This window comes from Heloderma suspectum, chromosome 6 (assembly GCF_057233095.1).
Source record: "Heloderma suspectum isolate Gila_16-S chromosome 6, 16-S_ref, whole genome shotgun sequence".
NCBI lineage: Eukaryota > Metazoa > Chordata > Lepidosauria > Squamata > Helodermatidae > Heloderma > Heloderma suspectum.
In genome coordinates, this window is record NC_139463.1 from 88565756 (window position 1) to 88583227 (window position 17472).

Genomic DNA, 17472 nt, shown 5'->3' on the forward strand with positions numbered 1-17472 from the left:
TCTGGGGGGGGGGAGGACCGGATCACCTCCCCCCCATTGAAGATTTGGGGGGGAGGGACGGAGCGCCTTCCCCCCCTCCACGCATCACATCCACGAAAAGGTAAGTGACTTTCGTACATCCCTAGTGCTCAGCAGAGAGGGGCACAGTTGTTCTTATCCACAGCAGTCGAGGCAGCAGGATGAGAACTGAAAGGGAAGCACCATGGTGCTTCCCTCTCGGTTCCCATAGTGCCCTCACAGCTGCCACCAAGAGCAGCTGTGTCCCTCTCTGCTGGTCTTTGGCAGAGAGGGTTGCAGTTTGTCTCAGTGGAGACATCAGGTTGGGAACAGGATGCCACTGCTCTGCAGAGTGGGGTGCACTTGTTCTCTGTAGCAGCAGAAGAGGAGGCAGGATGGGAGCCGAGTGGGAAGTGCCATGGAGCTTCCCTCTTGACTCCAATCCTGCCACTGCTGCTGCTGAGAGCCTCACTTGGGCTGGTCTCCCAGCTGCTTCCGGGCTGCCGTGGCCACCATTTGAAGGCCAGAACCACAGTGATGATTTTTGCTAACAGACAAGCAACAGTGATGGAGAAGATGATGCCGAACACTGTTTGCCTCAGAAGGCAGTTCATGTTCCCAGGCCACTCACATTCCCAAGAGTTGCCAAAGAGTGGAGCTGGCCGGGGAGGATTCTGGGGGAGGAACGCAGTGCTTTTCCCCCACCGCGGACACCCCGGAATGGATGGGTGACTGGGATTCGTACATCCCTAGAAAAGGGTGGACTCTCCTCCTAGCCCATAAGTGCAGAGGCTTCCCGCCTTCCCCTCCAAACAGAGGTCAACTGATTCCTAAGGTTAGAACCCCCAAGTAGGCAGCTCTCTTAGGTCTCATTCGGAGGATCAAGCAATTAGCATCTGTAAGCGTCATTAGGTTGAATGGGAATAAAGCCTTGGAAAAGAGCCCTATTCTCTGCGTGTTGATTCTGGCTACCTGAGGATTTCAGAAGGCGGCAGGGGCGACCTCCCTGCTGATCACATGTGCCCACAGACTTATACGCAAAATAGAGTCATGAATCTTGCATATAAGCCTATGGAGACATAGACGTATATGCAAGATTCATGACTCTATTTGCATATAAGTCTATGGGCACATCCTCCTGATTGCCATTTTTTTTTTTAAGACATGGCAATTGGCCGGGACAAGGAGGAGACAAATGGTTCTGGCTGGCAAGAAGAAGCCGAGTGCTGTTCGGCCTCCAGGCCTCCTGGAGCGGAAGGAAGTGGTCCCGATCTGCTGCAGATTCCTGAGGCCAGATTCCAAGGACACTATTTGTGTTCCCCTTTTTTCTCCGGCCGTAATAGCCTACGTAAATATTTACGTAAGATAAAATGGCGAAAAATAGGGAAAGCAAATGGCAGCCACCATAGCCGCTGCCATTTGCATATGCTGGTGTGTTGTGTGTTTTTTTTGGCCTGCCGTGATAGGCTATGTAAATACTTACACAAGGGCAACACAAAGACTCATACTTAAGGGGAACACAAATACTCATTTCAATTAGCAGCGGATTTCTCTGACATCCCTAGAAAGCACTAGGCTACTATCAAAGCAACATTGAAAACATATTGTTGCACAACCCAGAGTCAGAGAGACCACGGAGTGAAGGAAAAAGAGTTTCTTTATTTAACGCACGGGCTTAAGGCTGGAATCATTTCCAAAGAGCCAGAAGCCCCGATTTACATCAGCACATTGTTTTTATAGATATTGTGATACATAGGAAATGGCTCCTCCTCTCCCTCCCGTGTGGGGTTGCAGTCCTCAACATTTCTTCTCCTAGCACCATTGTTTATAATACAAGAAACTGGTTATAGGGTAACCATGATAAGCAGAGAACAGAAGAGAACATGATATACAATAAGCAAAGAACAGGAACATGATATGCAATTTGACTTAACCTTAGCCTTGCTGAGTCAGGAGATTTCCACATTTTTGTTTTGCTAAACAATAACTTGGCAGTAACATGAGGCTACTTAGTCTGACCCCCGATATGGCTGCTACATTATGGAATGAGGATTTAGCCAGAGGAAGTATGTCTCACTCCCCCTGTAGCATGTGGGATAAAGGTGTAGCAGGTGTGTAGTCACAAGCCAAGGCTTTCAGCTGACAGTTATTAGGGAGCAACCCAGAGTGTTCTCAGTAGAACGTAGGGATGGCGGAGAATTTCTCCCCGAAACTTCGGGGGGCCGAGCGCCAATGTGTTCGGCCCCCCGAACAAGTTTCGGGGAGAAATCCTCCGAACCCCCCCCCGCACCCCCCCCGGGACGCGACTTACCTTCACCGAATGTCCCTCCCGGTGGCGGGTCCGGCCGGCGGTTCGGCGGGTGTTCAAGCAGGGCAGGAGCGGCAGCCGGTCTTTCGACTGGCTGCCGCCGCCATTGCAATCAAAGAAAAAAAAAAACGCCCCCTGATAGGCTACGTGACGATTCACGTAACCTATCACGGCTAGATTTGCAAAGTCAGCCGTGATAGGCTACGTCAATCGTCACGTAGCCTATCACGGGTGACTTTAAAAAAAAAAAAAAAGCGCTAACGGATAATGGCGGCCCCCATAGGGAGCTGCCATTCCCATTCCTTATTTTGTTGCTGTAGTCTACGTAAATGTTTACGTAGACTACGGCGAAAATAAGGGCAACGCTATAAAAATAAGGGCGAAAATAAGGGCAACATGGGGCTGCCTTTGAAAACGGTCCGGAAACTTCAGCTGGTCCAAAATAGGGCAGCAAGATTGTTAACAGGGACTGGCCTGCGAGCTCATATTACGCCAGTACTTTTCCAGCTGCACTGGCTTCCAGTCCATTTCCGGGCCCGATTCAAAGTGCTGGTGTTAACATTCAAAGCCCTTAACGGCTTGGGGCCAGGTTACCTGAAGGATCGCCTCCACCCTTATGTGCCTGCCCGGACCTTAAGATCATCATCAGCGGCCCTTCTCCGTGAGCCCCTGCCAAAGGAAGTGAGGCGGGTGGCTACTAGGAGGAGGGCTTTTTCTGTTGTGGCACCCCGGCTCTGGAATGAGCTCCCTAGTGAGGTTCGCCTGGCGCCTACATTGTACTCCTTTCGGCGCCAGGTGAAGACCTTTTTATTTTCCCAGGCATTTTAGCTTTCTAAATTTTTATCTTTGCTGTTTTAAATCTGTATTTTAAACTCCTGTACTGCTGCTAGGTTTTATTGTGTTTGTATTGTTATATTGTGGTTTTAATGTTCTATATATTTTAAATTGTTTTATTGTGTGTTGTTTGGTTTTAGTTTTTGTGAACCGCCCAGAGAGCTTCGGCTATTGGGCGGTATAGAAATGAAATAAATAAATAAATAAATAAATAGCCGTGATAGGCTACGTGAATTGTCACGTAGCCTATCAGGGGGCGTTTTTGTTTTTTGTTTTAACTTTCACGTTCGCGGCCGGGCGAGGCGGGAAGCCTCCTCCCCAGCCTGAATTTCGGCCGGGACGAGGCGGAAAGCCTCCCCCCCCGGCCTGAACTTCACGGGGGGAGCAGCGAAGCGCCTCCCCCCCACCGCGAACATCCTTCGACGACAGGTAAGGGACTTTCGTCCACCCCTAGTAGAACGTAATGATTAATAAGAATAAAATCTGATTCCATGTTTATCAATCCAATAGGAAATGTTTCGCTGAGAAGTACGGGCAATATTTGTCCTTCATATGCAACACAGACACATGATTCATACATTTTTGAAAAAGAAGATTGATTCTCATATTCTTCAACTGTTTTTGTCTTTCATTTTGTTCTTTTTATTTGCTCTTTCACGTTTAGGTCAGGCCTCAACACTATAATGTAGCATTTGGGGAAAAAGATGCAAGAAAGTAAGCCAGCACTGGAAGTTAGGATAGAGAAGATCTCGACGGCCACCAGGTATTTCCCTTTGGTACTCAGATAGGCTGGAACAAAGGAGAGCCAAACGCTGCAAAAGACCAACATGCTGAAAGTGATAAACTTGGCCTCGTTGAAACTGTCTGGCAACTTCCTGGCTGGAAAAGCTACTGTGAAGCAGACAATGGCCAGAAAGCCCATGTAGCCCAGGACAGTGTAGAACATGGTGACTGAGCCTTCATTGCACTCTGCTACAATTTCTCCATTCAGTGAATGCATGTCCTTATCTGGGAATGGAGGAGAAGTGCTTAGCCAACTCACACAAAGGCCTGTTTGAATGGAGGAGCAGGACATGACTATCAAATTTGCCACCCTATTCCCTACCCATTTCCTCATTCTAGATCCTGGTTTGGTAGCCATGAATGCCAGAACCACAGTGATGGTTTTTGCCAAAAGAGCAGAAAGAGCAACTGCGAAGATGATGCCAAAAGCTGTTTGCCGGAGAAGGCAGGTCATCGTATTTGGCTCTCCAATGAACAGCAAGGAGCAGAGGAAGCAAAGGAGGAGGGAGATGAGGAGGATGTAGGTGACGCTCCGGTTGTTGGCTTTGACTATGGGAGTGTCCTGGTGCTTCACAAAGTTTCCAAGTATGAAAGCTGTGATCACAGCAAATCCAACAGCAGATAAAGACAACGAAATCCCCAAAGGTTCCTCATAAGAGAGATAGCTTATAACCTTGGGAATGCATTGATTCTGCTCTACGTTTGAATAGTGATCTCCTGAACATTCAGTGCAGGAATCCATATCTGAAAAGGAAAAAGTAGCAGTTTTTTAAAAAAAAAAAAAATGAGAGAAAGACAGCTGATGCAATCTAGGAAGAAGGTAGAGGCCTCAAAGCAAAAGTGTAGCGTGGTTAGGGATGGCGGAGAATTTCTCCATGAATCTCCGGGAGGCTGAATGCCAACGCATTCGGCTCCCCGAAATTGGTGGGGAAATTCTCCGCCGGCCCCCCGCCCCCCCCGGGATGGGACGTACTGTGGCCGAATGTCACTCTCGGCGGTGGGTCCCGGCGGTGGTTCGGCGGCGGTTCGGCGGCGGTTCGGCGGGGGCGGTGGTGGCGGCTGGTCTTCTGACTGGCTGCCGCCGCCGACATTGCAAAATAAAAAAGTAAAGTAAAAAAAAAACCACACACCCGTGATAGGCTACGTAATGATTTACGTAGCCTATCACGGCTAGATTTCCAAAGTCAGCCGTGATAGGCTACGTAAATTGTCACGTAGCCTATCACGGGTGACTTTGAGGAAAAAAAAAAGCACGTACGCAAATGGCAGCGCCGATGGGCGTCGCCATATGCGTTCCTTAGTTTGGCACGTCTAGTCTACGTAAAGATTTATGTAGACTATGGCAAAAATAAGGGCAACGCAAATAGCGTTCCCTTATTTTCGCCGTAGTCTACGTAAATCTTTATGTAGACTAGACGTGCCAAACTAAGGAACGCAAATGGCGATGCCCATGGGCGCCGCCATTTGTGTACGCACTTTTTTTTTTTCAAAGTCACCCATGATAGGCTACATGACAATTTACATAGCCTATCACAGCTGACTTTGGAAATCTAGCCGTGATAGGCTACGTAAATTGTTACGTAGCCTATCACGGGTGTGTGGTTTTTTTTTTACTTTACTTTTTTTTTCGCGGCCGGGGAGATGGGGCGCCTCCCCCCCGGCCTGAGTTTCGTCCTGGCGGGTGGGGTGCCTCCCCCCCCACCTGAACTTCGGGGGGAGAACCGAAGCATCTCCCCCCCACCGCGAAGCAAGCTGCGGGACCAGGTAAGTCCCTTTCGTCCATTCCTAAGCATGGTTCAAAGATCCTGCCCTTATCAGACAACACTGCCCACATACATCTGTATTTATCCATGCCTGGAAAACAAAACAAAACAAAGCAAAGCAAAGCAACAAAAATAAATACAATGAAAAATGTTGTGGATGTGAGAACTTTCTGGTTTGGTATAGTATGATGGCAGTGCGTGAACTGTGAGCCAAGATGTCTAAATCTCACCTAGTCACCACAAGCTCAGCTGAAATTGTCTCTCTTTCTCCCTCTTTCCCCTCTGAGTATTTCCAGAGGCACAGTCAGCCTCATCCCACACACCATGGCCCTCCATGGCGTGGACAAGCAAAAACTGCCAACCCCCTTAGGGCTGACATCTTTCCACCTGCCCTTGATGCCACTGCCGGTGACTAATCACATTCTTCTTTCTCATGAACGCATTTTTGCGATTGCCATTTTATTTCTCAGAAAATGGCGACCGCAAAGCTTGACAAGGCTGCCGGGGTGAGTGCAGGACGTTTGCCAAGTGTGGGCAAGGGGCAAGAGGGGGCAGGGGCTCAGCAAGCAGGGCTCAGGGGTGCAGACAGGAGCAGGTCCACTGGATTTCTGGAATGAATCGGGTGCCCATGCCATCCCTACATAGCAGCCCTGCTTAACCCACATCAGATCTCCAGAGAAGGAGATATAATCCAAATGCTTCCAGAGCTTACAGCTAAGTTCAGTCTCATTCTCGTTCTCCATCTTTGGTCTCACAAAAGGTCCTGTGTTATTTCCCATTTACACCTAGCTTGTCCACCCCCCTGGTTGGAGTGGATGAATAAGAATTATTTGTCTTCTCGAACTTTCTCTAAGCCCTCCTGGGATTTTTTTTCTTTAAATTCCATTACAAAAGGTGTGCCAGGAAATGTACCAATGACTATTTAGGAAGACTTTTTGTCATTCTGTCCCCATTGACATGCTCCTTTCAAGTTCCACACCACATAGTATATGTCTCTCTGTCTGTCTGTCTGTCTGTCTGTCATCTTTCCATCAATAACTGTTTTAAACTTTCACAGGCAAAGATGTTCAAGGATCGGTAACTTCTTCCTACTCCTTCCAAACCAAAGACCAGGCCAACTTCCATTATATCAGTTTTGCGTGATACTGTATGATATGTAGCATGCTCGATATGTGTGAAGATGAACATTTACCCTTCCAATAAGAAATCTTCCCTTGAGGACATGGGGCACAGTCATAACAGCAAAATGGCTCCCCTTCCTTCTTTTTCCTGATGTAACCAGGACGGCAGTTGTCATTACACAGGGAAATGGGCACCACCTATTTAGAAACATTGGTGGAGAGTGGTTAGGTCTGAGAAAAAGCTGTTTTGAGAGTTGTAGTTTCACTTGTGGGTGTTAAGAAAGAAACGTGGAATTCTCATTTGGGAAGATTAATACTTGCAGAGTGTTTGAGGTAATAAAATCTCTAAGCAAATGACATAGAAAAGTATCCAAACACTGTCAAAATACAGTGTTGATATAAACAAATAAAAAAAGAAACCATAAAGTGGAGAAGTGGTATGATAAGGAATATTGAAACAGGGAAAGCTTGCATAGACCAGGTATACAGAGGGGGACATGGTCTGCTAAGTGCCTTGCTCCTAGCTGATTTAGAGCTTTGTATGTCAACAACAGAATCTGGAATATGGCTCAATAGCTCATATCCTAAACACCCTGTGCATTTCTTTCAACAGAAATGTCCACATGGCTGGATGCCTTATTGAGACGCCTACTTGCTCCATTCTGAACTAGTTCCCACTTCTGAACGAGGTGAAGGGCAACTCCAAATATAGTGTATTACATGAATCCAATTGTGAGGTTACTCTGGTTCATATACCACTGTGGGTAGGGTATCCCTCTCTAGGAATTGGTGTAGTTTACCACACCAGCTGAAGCTGGGAATTGGTGCTCCAAGCCCTTGAGGGTTTCTGGGCCTCCAGTGACAAGGATATATCCAGAGCAAAGATATATCCAAAGATATATCCTGTTCAAACAGAGGGAGTGTTGCCTCTTTCAGAACAGGAAAACAACCTGTTTCCTGGACTGCTTACCACCCACATACGGTCTCTGTCTAGTCATGATTTAGTTGCTGTGCATTAGCCCTCCTCCAGCCCATGATTACATCCAGGGATGAGTTCAGAATATGCACATCCTCTCCTGACTCTGATGTTGCAGAGAGACAGAACTGGGTGTCATTAGCATACTGCCCTAGATCTCCTAATGACCACCTCCAACTGCATCATATTGATCTCCTACGGCATTGGGGACACAATAGTGTGCAGTGAGGCTCCTCAGTTCCAGTGTTAGGATGTTGGAGAATTCTGCCACAGACTCCAGTGAGGCCAGATTATAAAGAAGTCCATGGCGGAACACACTACCCCCCCTTGCCACCCCCCGAAATCCCCCCCGGAATGGACCTACCTGGCGATGGCGGTGGCTCTGGCAGCAGCTCTGGCAGCGGCTGCTCTGGGTCATCTTCCTGCTGCTGCTGGGCTGGGTCGTCTTCCGGCCACTGCTGGTCCATTTGCAGCCACAGCCCAGCAGCAGCAGGAAGTTCGGCTGTGGCTGGCACTGGCCGGCGGCTCCGCGGCCTTGCCGCAGAGCAGAGCAGGCCAGGGAGGATTCTGAGGGGGAGGGATGGATCGCCTTCCCCCCCACCGCAGACTGCTGGCCAGAAAGGGGTAAATGTTTCACACCCCTAGTGTCATGGGTCTGAGGCTCACTCACCCAATGTTATCTCTAGTTCTGGGCCTGTGTGTAAGAGCGGAACCATTATAGAATGGTGTCCCAAAGTCACAAAGGCAGTGAAAAGGGATACTGCAATTGATGGTATCCAAAGCCAATGAGGGATGCTTAAACAGCAACAGGCTTGCACTTTTCCATCCCTCTTCTGAAGAAGGTCATCCAGCAGGTAACCAAGGCTTATTCCATGTGCAACCTGGACCTGAAGCTGGACTGAAATGGGTCAAGGTAATCAGCTTCATCCAAGAATGCCTGAAAGTTGCACATCCCCACCTCCTTCAAGACTACAGGGACCACCAGATCATATAATATTGCTGTGATACTTTCATATTGCATAGGTCGGGTCTTTATGGTCACTATGTGTTCAATATTAAAGTTATGGATGTTCCCAAGTCACCAGTGTTTCTTTGTTTTTTCTCAACATTGTGACCACGGGAACGACAGGTCCTTGCAGACTGTCCAGGGTATGAAAGGGCATCTTGGCGGGCATGGAGGGAGTGCGAGTGAGGGCAGAGGCTCAAGGCAACCGAGATAATAGTCATAGAGTTCTCCAACACCACATGTGAAATCACCTTAGCCAGGCCAGCCAGGGAGGCCATTGGGCAGCAGGCTGTGAAGTCCCCAACAGCATCCAGAATGATCTGTCTGTTTGTCCCAACACAAGGTGTAGGCCATCATAGCCCATGCCAGGGTGAAGGATTTTCCTGGTGAACAGCATGAAACACTTCTAGGAAACCATCCCTAGCCCTCATGCATGCTTTTCTTCACTGTATGTGTCTACACGTGTGTTTGTGTATCACGAGCATCCGTAGTGTGTCTGTGTGGTACTCCTTACAATATGCAGATTACCTTTGTATTGTGCCAGTGAGTATATGTGTTAGGTGCATGTATGTGCTAGGGTTGAGCCAAAACAGCCATCCCTGTCAGGCTGGAAATTGGGAGTCTTTCTTTTAGCTTTGTTGTTGTTGTAATCCGACAAACATATGCAAGAAACAAAACAAACTATGATTTGCAAGTGACAAAGTGATCATGGCACACATTGCATTTATCATACATATATATACTTATGGCAGGCACACACATCAGCTCTGCAAGCTAGGAGAGAACCCTCAGGGGAACAAATATTTGAATATCCTTGAAGAAAGCCTGAACTTGCCAAGCAGTTCAAGAAAAGTGTGTGTGCGTGTGTGAGTGTGCATGTGTGTTAGAGAAAGAGGCCAAGGCACAGAGAGAGAGAGAGAGAGAGGTGGGGGGGTTGTGGGCAACGTTCTATAGAGGCATTATGGCAGACAGAAGGAATCTGTTTGAATCTGAAGCCCTATTCCTTTATTCCCTTGCTGTGAGCAAGGCTGATATAGGCATGGGGATGTGGGCACCACAGACATATTGTCTGGCTCCCAGTTAATCCTTCAGAATTGTGCACAAATGTCCTGAAAGGTCTGTGCAAGTACATTACTTTTGGGCAATGAAAAATGGAGTCATGGTGAACTGATTCAGATTGAGATAGGGGTGGACGAAAGTCCCTTACCTGTCGTCGAAGGACGTTCGCGGTGGGGGGGAGGCACTTCGCTGCTCCCCCCGTGAAGTTCAAGTGGGGGGGAGGCTTCCCGCCTCGCCCCGGCCGAAATTCAGGCCGGGGAGGAGGCTTCCCGCCTCGCCCGGCCGCAAACGCGAAAGTTATTTTTTTAAAAAAAACACGCCCCCTGATAGGCTATGTGACGATTCACGTAGCCTATCACGGCTAGATCTGCAAAGTCAGCCGTGATAGGCTACGTCAATCGTCACGTAGCCTATCACGGGTGACTTAAAAAAAAAAAAAAGCGCATACGGATAATGGCGGCCCCATAGGGAGCCGCCATTCCTGTTCCTTATTTAGTTGCTGTAGTCTACGTAAATGTTTACGTAGACTACGGCGAAAATAAGGGAAACGCAAATAGCGTTGCCCGTATTTTCGCCGTAGTCTACATAAACATTTACGTAGACTACAGCGACCAAATAAGGAACAGGAATGGCGGCTCCCTATGGGGGCCGCCATTATCCGTACGCGCTTTTTTTTTTTTTAAGTCACCCGTGATAGGCTACATGACGGTTGACGTAGCCTATCACGGCTGACTTTGCAAAGCTAGCCGTGATAGGCTATGTGAATCGTCACGTAGCCTATCAGGGGGCGTGGTTTTTTTTCTTTGATTGCAATGGCGGCAGCGGCAGCCGTTCGAAAGACCGGCTGCCGCTCCCGCCCCGCTCGAACACCTGCCGAACCGCCGGCCGGACCCGCCACTGGGAGGGACATTCGGTGAAGGTAAGTCCCGTCCCGGGGGGGGGCAGGGGGCGGGGGGGGTTTGGAGGATTTCTCCCCGAAACTTGTTCGGGGGGCTGAACACATTGGCGCTCGGCCCCCCGAAGTTTCGGGGAGAAATTCTCCGCCATCCCTAGATTGAGACAATAGGAGAGGGGGGTCAATGGTTTAAAGACCACGTAAGCACCCCCTCACTAGAGCCAATCTATGTATATTGTGTAGTCTGCCGTTGTGGGGTCACATCCCATAACTGAAGAAATCAGCACTGATCACAGAATCCCATTGATTTCCTCTGCAAAGCCCTTTGAAAACCCTGATGTACTTGAAGCATTCTAGCTTCAGAATGCCACTGAGCATGCATGACACAGCTAGCTTTGCAGCATTAGCTGCCCTAGGTTATAATGGGACAGAAAAACCTTAATATTTTTAAGCCACTGCTCAGAACATCACCAAACCAATGGAAGCACACCTCTTCAGCAAGCATGAGTAAAGGAGTTTTCACCGAAATTGGAAAGAATGATAAGCCATACTGGAACTGAGGGGAAAAATAAATACGTGTGCCAAGTTTAAGCCCTGTTTCACAAGCTGTACCAGTGACAACTTTAATCAGATTTATTTGAACGTTTGTGCAGTTGTAGACCTCCTAAGGTAGAACACGGAAACCAGGTTTTTAGTTATCATCTCAAGTGGTGTCATTTTCATAATCAATACAATTTTGAGCTTATAGTGGTGGAACTTCTGTGTGTGTTGTGTGACTCACCTAAACTAAAGGGGCACTCCCCTGCCTCTTTAATTCCTTTTGCAGCTCTATTTTTGCCTCCTACCTATGTATGCTGAACATGACAGGTGATGTAAAATATTTGTAAACAACCACACTATTTCTACTCCATCTTGTATGCTTTTTCCAGTCTCACCTGGTTGAACATCCTAGGCCACACAATGTGTTTTTCATGGACGGTCAACATTTTTCCGGGGGGAGCTCGTGGATTGAACATTCCCACTTTAACTCTCACAAAAGATTGATTTGGGAAAATTATCCAGTTGGTAACATCATATCCTGTGACAGCATCTCCATTTTGATCAAACTGTATTGTCTCTCCTGCGCTGTTGTTGAATGACATGCCCCTTAGAAAGGGATGGGGCTAAATTCAAAGAGGAACAGATACTAACAGGCAGTTAACGATTTTCACCATTACATTGACAAGCACCTAGCCTAGATATGTTGACATTATTTTGGGTATGTCTCACTCTTGCTTCCTAAATGTTTTACCCCAGTGTAGGGATGGACGGATGAGGCTGCTGGACCTACTCACAACCTGCTTCCTGACCTGCCTGCACCTTTCCGGAGCGGTCTGCAAGCACCCGTCATTCCCACAGTGGCCATTTGCAGACGAAGTGGTGACTCAGCAACTTCCACGAATTTAATATTGCACAAATGGGAGAAGCAAAGGCCCCATCTATGCAACATTACAGGCCTAAATGGCCCATTTACATCTCCATTGCAAAATAGGGACCACGGCATCGCCCGGCGCTTGCGGACAGCTCAGGATAGGTGAGGCGGCTTGGCAATGGGGAGTGCAAGTCTGGGCAGGGGCTCAGCAGGCTCAGTGGGCATGGTCTGGGGTGGGAGTGAGGTGGAGTCCATCAGAATCCGGGACTGAGCTGGGCACCAAGCCAGCCCTAGTCAATCTCACCGGTTTGAGTCTATCTCACCGTGTATGTTCAAGGCAACCAGGATATTAGTCCTAGGGTTCTCCAACGCCACACATGAGACCGCCACAGCCAGCACAGTCAGGGAGGCCCTGGGGCAGGTGCTAGGAAGTCCCCGGCAGCATCTACAATCTGCCAGCTGGGCAGCTGCGCCATCCCTGCCACAGTGTTCTGTGGCTCGACAGATGCAAAACCTTTCCTTTGACAATAATAATTTTTTAAAAAGGCATCATGGATATTTGAGTTGCAACAATTCAACCTAAAATTGAAAGGTTCACCTTGCGCCATTTCTTTATGTCCCTGGTCATAGGTGTTTCTTTGTTTTTATATGGAAGCCATAAGTTATAAGATCAACACTTGGGGAAATTGTATGATATAGCTAAGCATAAAAAAATATGCAAAGAGGGAGTTGATTTGCATATGATCAACTGTTAAGGTGCCATTATTTCTACTTATGGAATATATTTTAGATTTCATTAGTTTCATTTTAAGCACTCTAGCCAGCATTTTTGAATGCTTGTTACCAAAGGAGTAGAATTTTTGTTTTAGGTATAAGAGGGATTGGGGATCTAAACTTTCCAGTTCTTTTGTTTTTGCTTGCAAGTCCCTAATACTTTTGCAGACCAGTTTGTTTCTGCGTTGATTCCAGGGGTGCTATGTCATTTAAAAAGTCCTGCTTAATCAGGTCCATACATTTCTTTAATTTTGCACTTTAAACGATGCAGACCCCTCCAATTGTAGCCTTCATGGCATCCCAGATTATTTTAGGGGCCATGCCGGTTATATTATTTCAGTTCAAATATCCTTCAATGGCCTGCTTGATAGCTAATGTGGGAAGTTGTTAGACATGGATCTAAATGCCATATTTGCAGTATGGCCCTTGAGAATTTAGTAACAGGTCTGTTTCAATTGCAGCATGGTCTGACAATATTTCGGGGAGAATGTTGGAATGAGTGAGGTTGGGGATCCATGAGGGAGGGACCAGAATATACTCTAAACTGGAGAAAGGAAAATAAGAGAAATCCTCAATTCCCAGATTTAAACAGCTCCAGGAAACTATCGAACAGAAACATTGTAATGGAAGGACCAAGGTCTTTGCTCCCTGACTTTGTTCCAAGTGGGAGCTGGACTTCCTGTCCCAATCCACATCTCGTACCACATTCAAACAACCTGCTGTGACCAGATCTGCAAACTGAGCTTCCTTAAAACCCTTGGACAAAAAAGAACATCGGTGCACATTAAGTGCATATATTGCAGCTAATGTGATGGGATTACCTTCTACTTTTCCCACTGAAAACAAACATCGTCCCTCTGAGTCCCTTTTTATCTTATTTGCCCTTAAAATCACATGTTTTGCTATAACAATAGCAACGCCTCTGGCATGGCTTATCCATATCACTCTATAATGGGTACCATCATGTAAATGAGTTAAATTCTCTCTCTCTCTCTCTCTCTCATTCTCCTGCTTTAAATGTTTCTTGTAAAAAGATGGAGGGCCACCAAGCTGGAAGGTGGTCAAATACTGTCCACCTCTTTATCACTTTCACTTCACCCAAACCCAAATGTCAAGGGTAATTAACCATAAATCAATCATATTCCTAACAGGATTAATTGTGGAGCTGAAAGCTCCACAGATTTTTCTTGATTCTAATAACAATAAACATATACAAGAGACGTGCTTTCGATTGAAAATACCTGCCAGACTAGCACATTCCAGGGCTGCAGCTTTCTTCCAGACCCCCGTAATTTGTGTCTGGATGTTGAGACATGCATGGAATGTAGAGCATGTGCCACAGCAAGGGCCGCATTGTAAACACTGTAGCTGTGACCAGTCATACCCATTTCAAAGAAAGTTCCAGGAAGGCTCTCCAGTTTCTCCTCTCCACTGCAGTCTTTCTTGAATACTCCACTCTCAGAGGATTTTTTCAATGAACAATCAAAGGCCTTCTCCCAGAATACCTTGATAAAGCCATCTTCTTTTGCCCAGGAAGGATTTACACTCTGAAGGAACTGCCTGAATCCTAATGGTTCCTTTGAGTGAATAGCAAAGGATAGCATGCCATGGAGGGATTGTATATCATGACCCTTTGCAGTGGTGACTACTGTGAAATCCCAATATGTTGTCATAATCCATACCTTACTTATAGGTGAACCCAGCACTGCCCTCTGAAGAAACAAGCTCATTTTAATTATTGATGCACTTGCTGTATCAGAAAGAAACACATTGGCTTTGGTTTTGATGAAAACTGAATTTTCATCCCATTCATTATGCAGCAACCCTGCCTTTTCTCCTCGTTCTGTGAAGGCTTTGATTTTTTCTATAAAGGCAACACAGATGCCTCCCTGTGAAAGCATTGGCAGTAATTTCCGCAAACGTCGTTCTCCATGGATATTATCCACAGTAAAGAGCCCAATCCATGTCCAGTTGAATTGCACAAGTAACTGGACAATCCCTCGGTACTGATGAGCATCGTTTGGGACCATCTGGTATAAATACCAGAATAGAGATTTGTCACCCCATGCTGGGGAAAAAGGTCCAGTAGTGAGCTGAAATAGAATGTAGATGTGTGTTATGAATGGACAATAAACTTGACAATCCCCATATACTGATGAGCCTTATTTGGGAATATCTGGTAGAAAGAATGGAAGCCATGGGTGGGAAATGTTTTTGTTTTTGTTTTAATCTTTTTTGTACGATTTCTAGCATAGCTGTTTCTTCGATTTCTTATGAACATTATTGATCTAATATAACTTCCACTTAATGAAATTTAGAGATATTTAGGAATGCTTCAAGTCATGCTCAGTTTCTGAACATATGACTACCATCATTATATCATAGAAGGTGGCTTTTTCAAGAAAAAAAATATGCCACACTGCATGGTTAACAAGTCACTCTGCAGAAAATGTGCATTCTTAACAGTTTGGGGGTTGTGCTATTGATATCTGTGTTTCAGGGCTTGTTCTGATTAGACTGGGGGGCCGTGGTGCAGCTAGGGTTAGACTTGGCATCTAAGTGCCAGCCCCCCTCCCAAATGACCATTCAGAGAGCAGCAGGTGATGGGAACACTGGGAAACAGACCCTGCATCAGGTCCTGGGCAGGTATCGGCATGCCTGAGCCAACCAACTTTCAATGCCACTTGTACAGCATCCTGTCTTCTTATTTTATAACATTTTGGAATTGGAGGGCAGTGACAGGACAGGTGCTCATGTTACTAATTTTTCATTGAAATATATTATTCTTTCTTTTACAACAAACTGGAGTGCATTCCCAAGCAAATGTGTCTAGCATCAGGGTAGCAGAAGCAAAGTCCATTTTTGCCCCTGCTATGATTTCAGTGAGTTTAACATGCAAAACTGCACAGGCTCAGAATATTTGTTTTCCCGAGGGCTGGTAAATAGGATTTTGTTTTTTGTTTTATTTGCACTAAGATACCAGAAATGTAGAACTAGTTGTGAAGTATGGAATGGCGAGGAGGGAAGAAGAGATATGTCAGCTGTGTGCTGTTTAACCATCGTGGGTGTCAAAACAACAACAACTACACACAGAAACATCCTCCCACATATAAGAACATTAAGACCAGGTTTCAAAATTATGTAGCTGCACCACTGATTGGGGGTTGGCAATGTGCTGCCTGTGGCCACCAGTGTGATTGAATGGATGGGGGGTGATAAAGGTGTTGAGATGATTCTGAGAGGAGAGATTTTGGAGGGATCTTGGAAGGCAGTGATTATGTTTTTTCATGTGGTTGCAGAGAAGAGAAGAATGGCAAGACTTGTGTCTCTGCAGGTATGTATGCATTATCGGCACAAGGGGTCCTTGCCTCTGTGTGTGTGTGTGTGTGTGTGTGTGAGAGAGAGAGAGAGAGAGAGAGAGAAAGAGAGAGAGAGAGAGAAATTGTTCACACGACACACTAACCCACACTCAGTGGTTCAGTGAGGGTTTTTGTTGAATGGGATTTTTTTTTCTGAATCCAGGACATTTTCTGCAGGGTGGCTTGAAACAATCCTTTTGTAAATGCAGAGCTGCAGATGTTCAGATGGGGCCCCTGTTACTGCTGTCTGCTAAGCTGTGGCACATGGGTGTGTGCGTAAAGAGAGCAATTCCTTTTCTACATATGCCTAACATGGAGTTTGCCTTTTTTTTTTTTATACAGTGGATGAGTTCACCTGTGAACCCAAAAATGAACCAGGGGTTCTGAAGGTGGCTTTTTCAAGAAAAAAATATGGCACACTGCATGGTTAACAAGTCACTCTGCAGAAAATGTCCTGGGTTCAGAAAACACTGTAACTCACGGTTCAACGGAGAGCCTACGGTTCAAAAACAGTCCACTCTCAATCATTAAGTGTGGATTGGGGTGTTGTGCAAGCCCAGTCAGAGTTTCAGGTAGTGATCCAGGGTGTGAGAGAAAAAGGAATATGGGAAATGGATGGCAGATTAAGATCAGAAAAAAAAATGGAAGGAATAGGTGTTTGTTGGCTCAAAAAACTTCACTCAGAGGAGTTCATCTGTGTGTTGGGACTCAGATTTCACCTTGTACTCACAAAGGACAAGTAAAAGACATTTATTTGTCCTTTGTGGCTAACCAGACCAATGGCAGGCATTTTAAAGTGGCACCCAGGACGGCTTTTCAAATGACCAAGTCTAGGGATTTACGAAAGTCACTTACTTTTTCAAAGGGTGACATTCGCGGTTGGGGGGAGGCGCTCCATCCCTCCCCCCGAAATTCTCTCTGGCCGGCTCCACTCTGCAGAGATTCTGCGGAGCCACTGGCCAGGGCCACCCGCAGCTGGACATCCGGCCATTGGGAAGCCTCCAGGGACACAAATGGGGGCTGCCGTAGACGCCGCCATTTGCATCCCTGTATTTTGCTGTGATAGGCTACATAAATATTTACGTAGCCTATCGTGGCAAAAAAAAATTCACAAAACAGCGAACGCAAATGGCTGCGGCTACGGCGGCCGCCATTTGCATTCCCTTTTTTTGCCATTTTAGCCTAC

The 17472-nt window shown here is 46.6% G+C and overlaps 1 protein-coding gene across 1 annotated transcript; it reads right to left on the reverse strand.

Annotated features, from left to right (window-relative positions):
- Positions 1-3767: 3767 nt before the first annotated feature.
- Positions 3768-6995, reverse strand: LOC146341753 (vomeronasal type-2 receptor 26-like). The gene is made up of 2 exons (XM_084807654.1): positions 6878-6995; positions 3768-4666 (listed from the first exon to the last, which is right to left on the reverse strand). The coding sequence occupies exon 2, from the start codon at positions 4662-4664 to the stop codon at positions 3768-3770; it is 897 nt and encodes a 298-aa protein (XP_084663780.1). The 5' UTR covers positions 4665-4666; positions 6878-6995.
- Positions 6996-17472: the final 10477 nt, after the last annotated feature.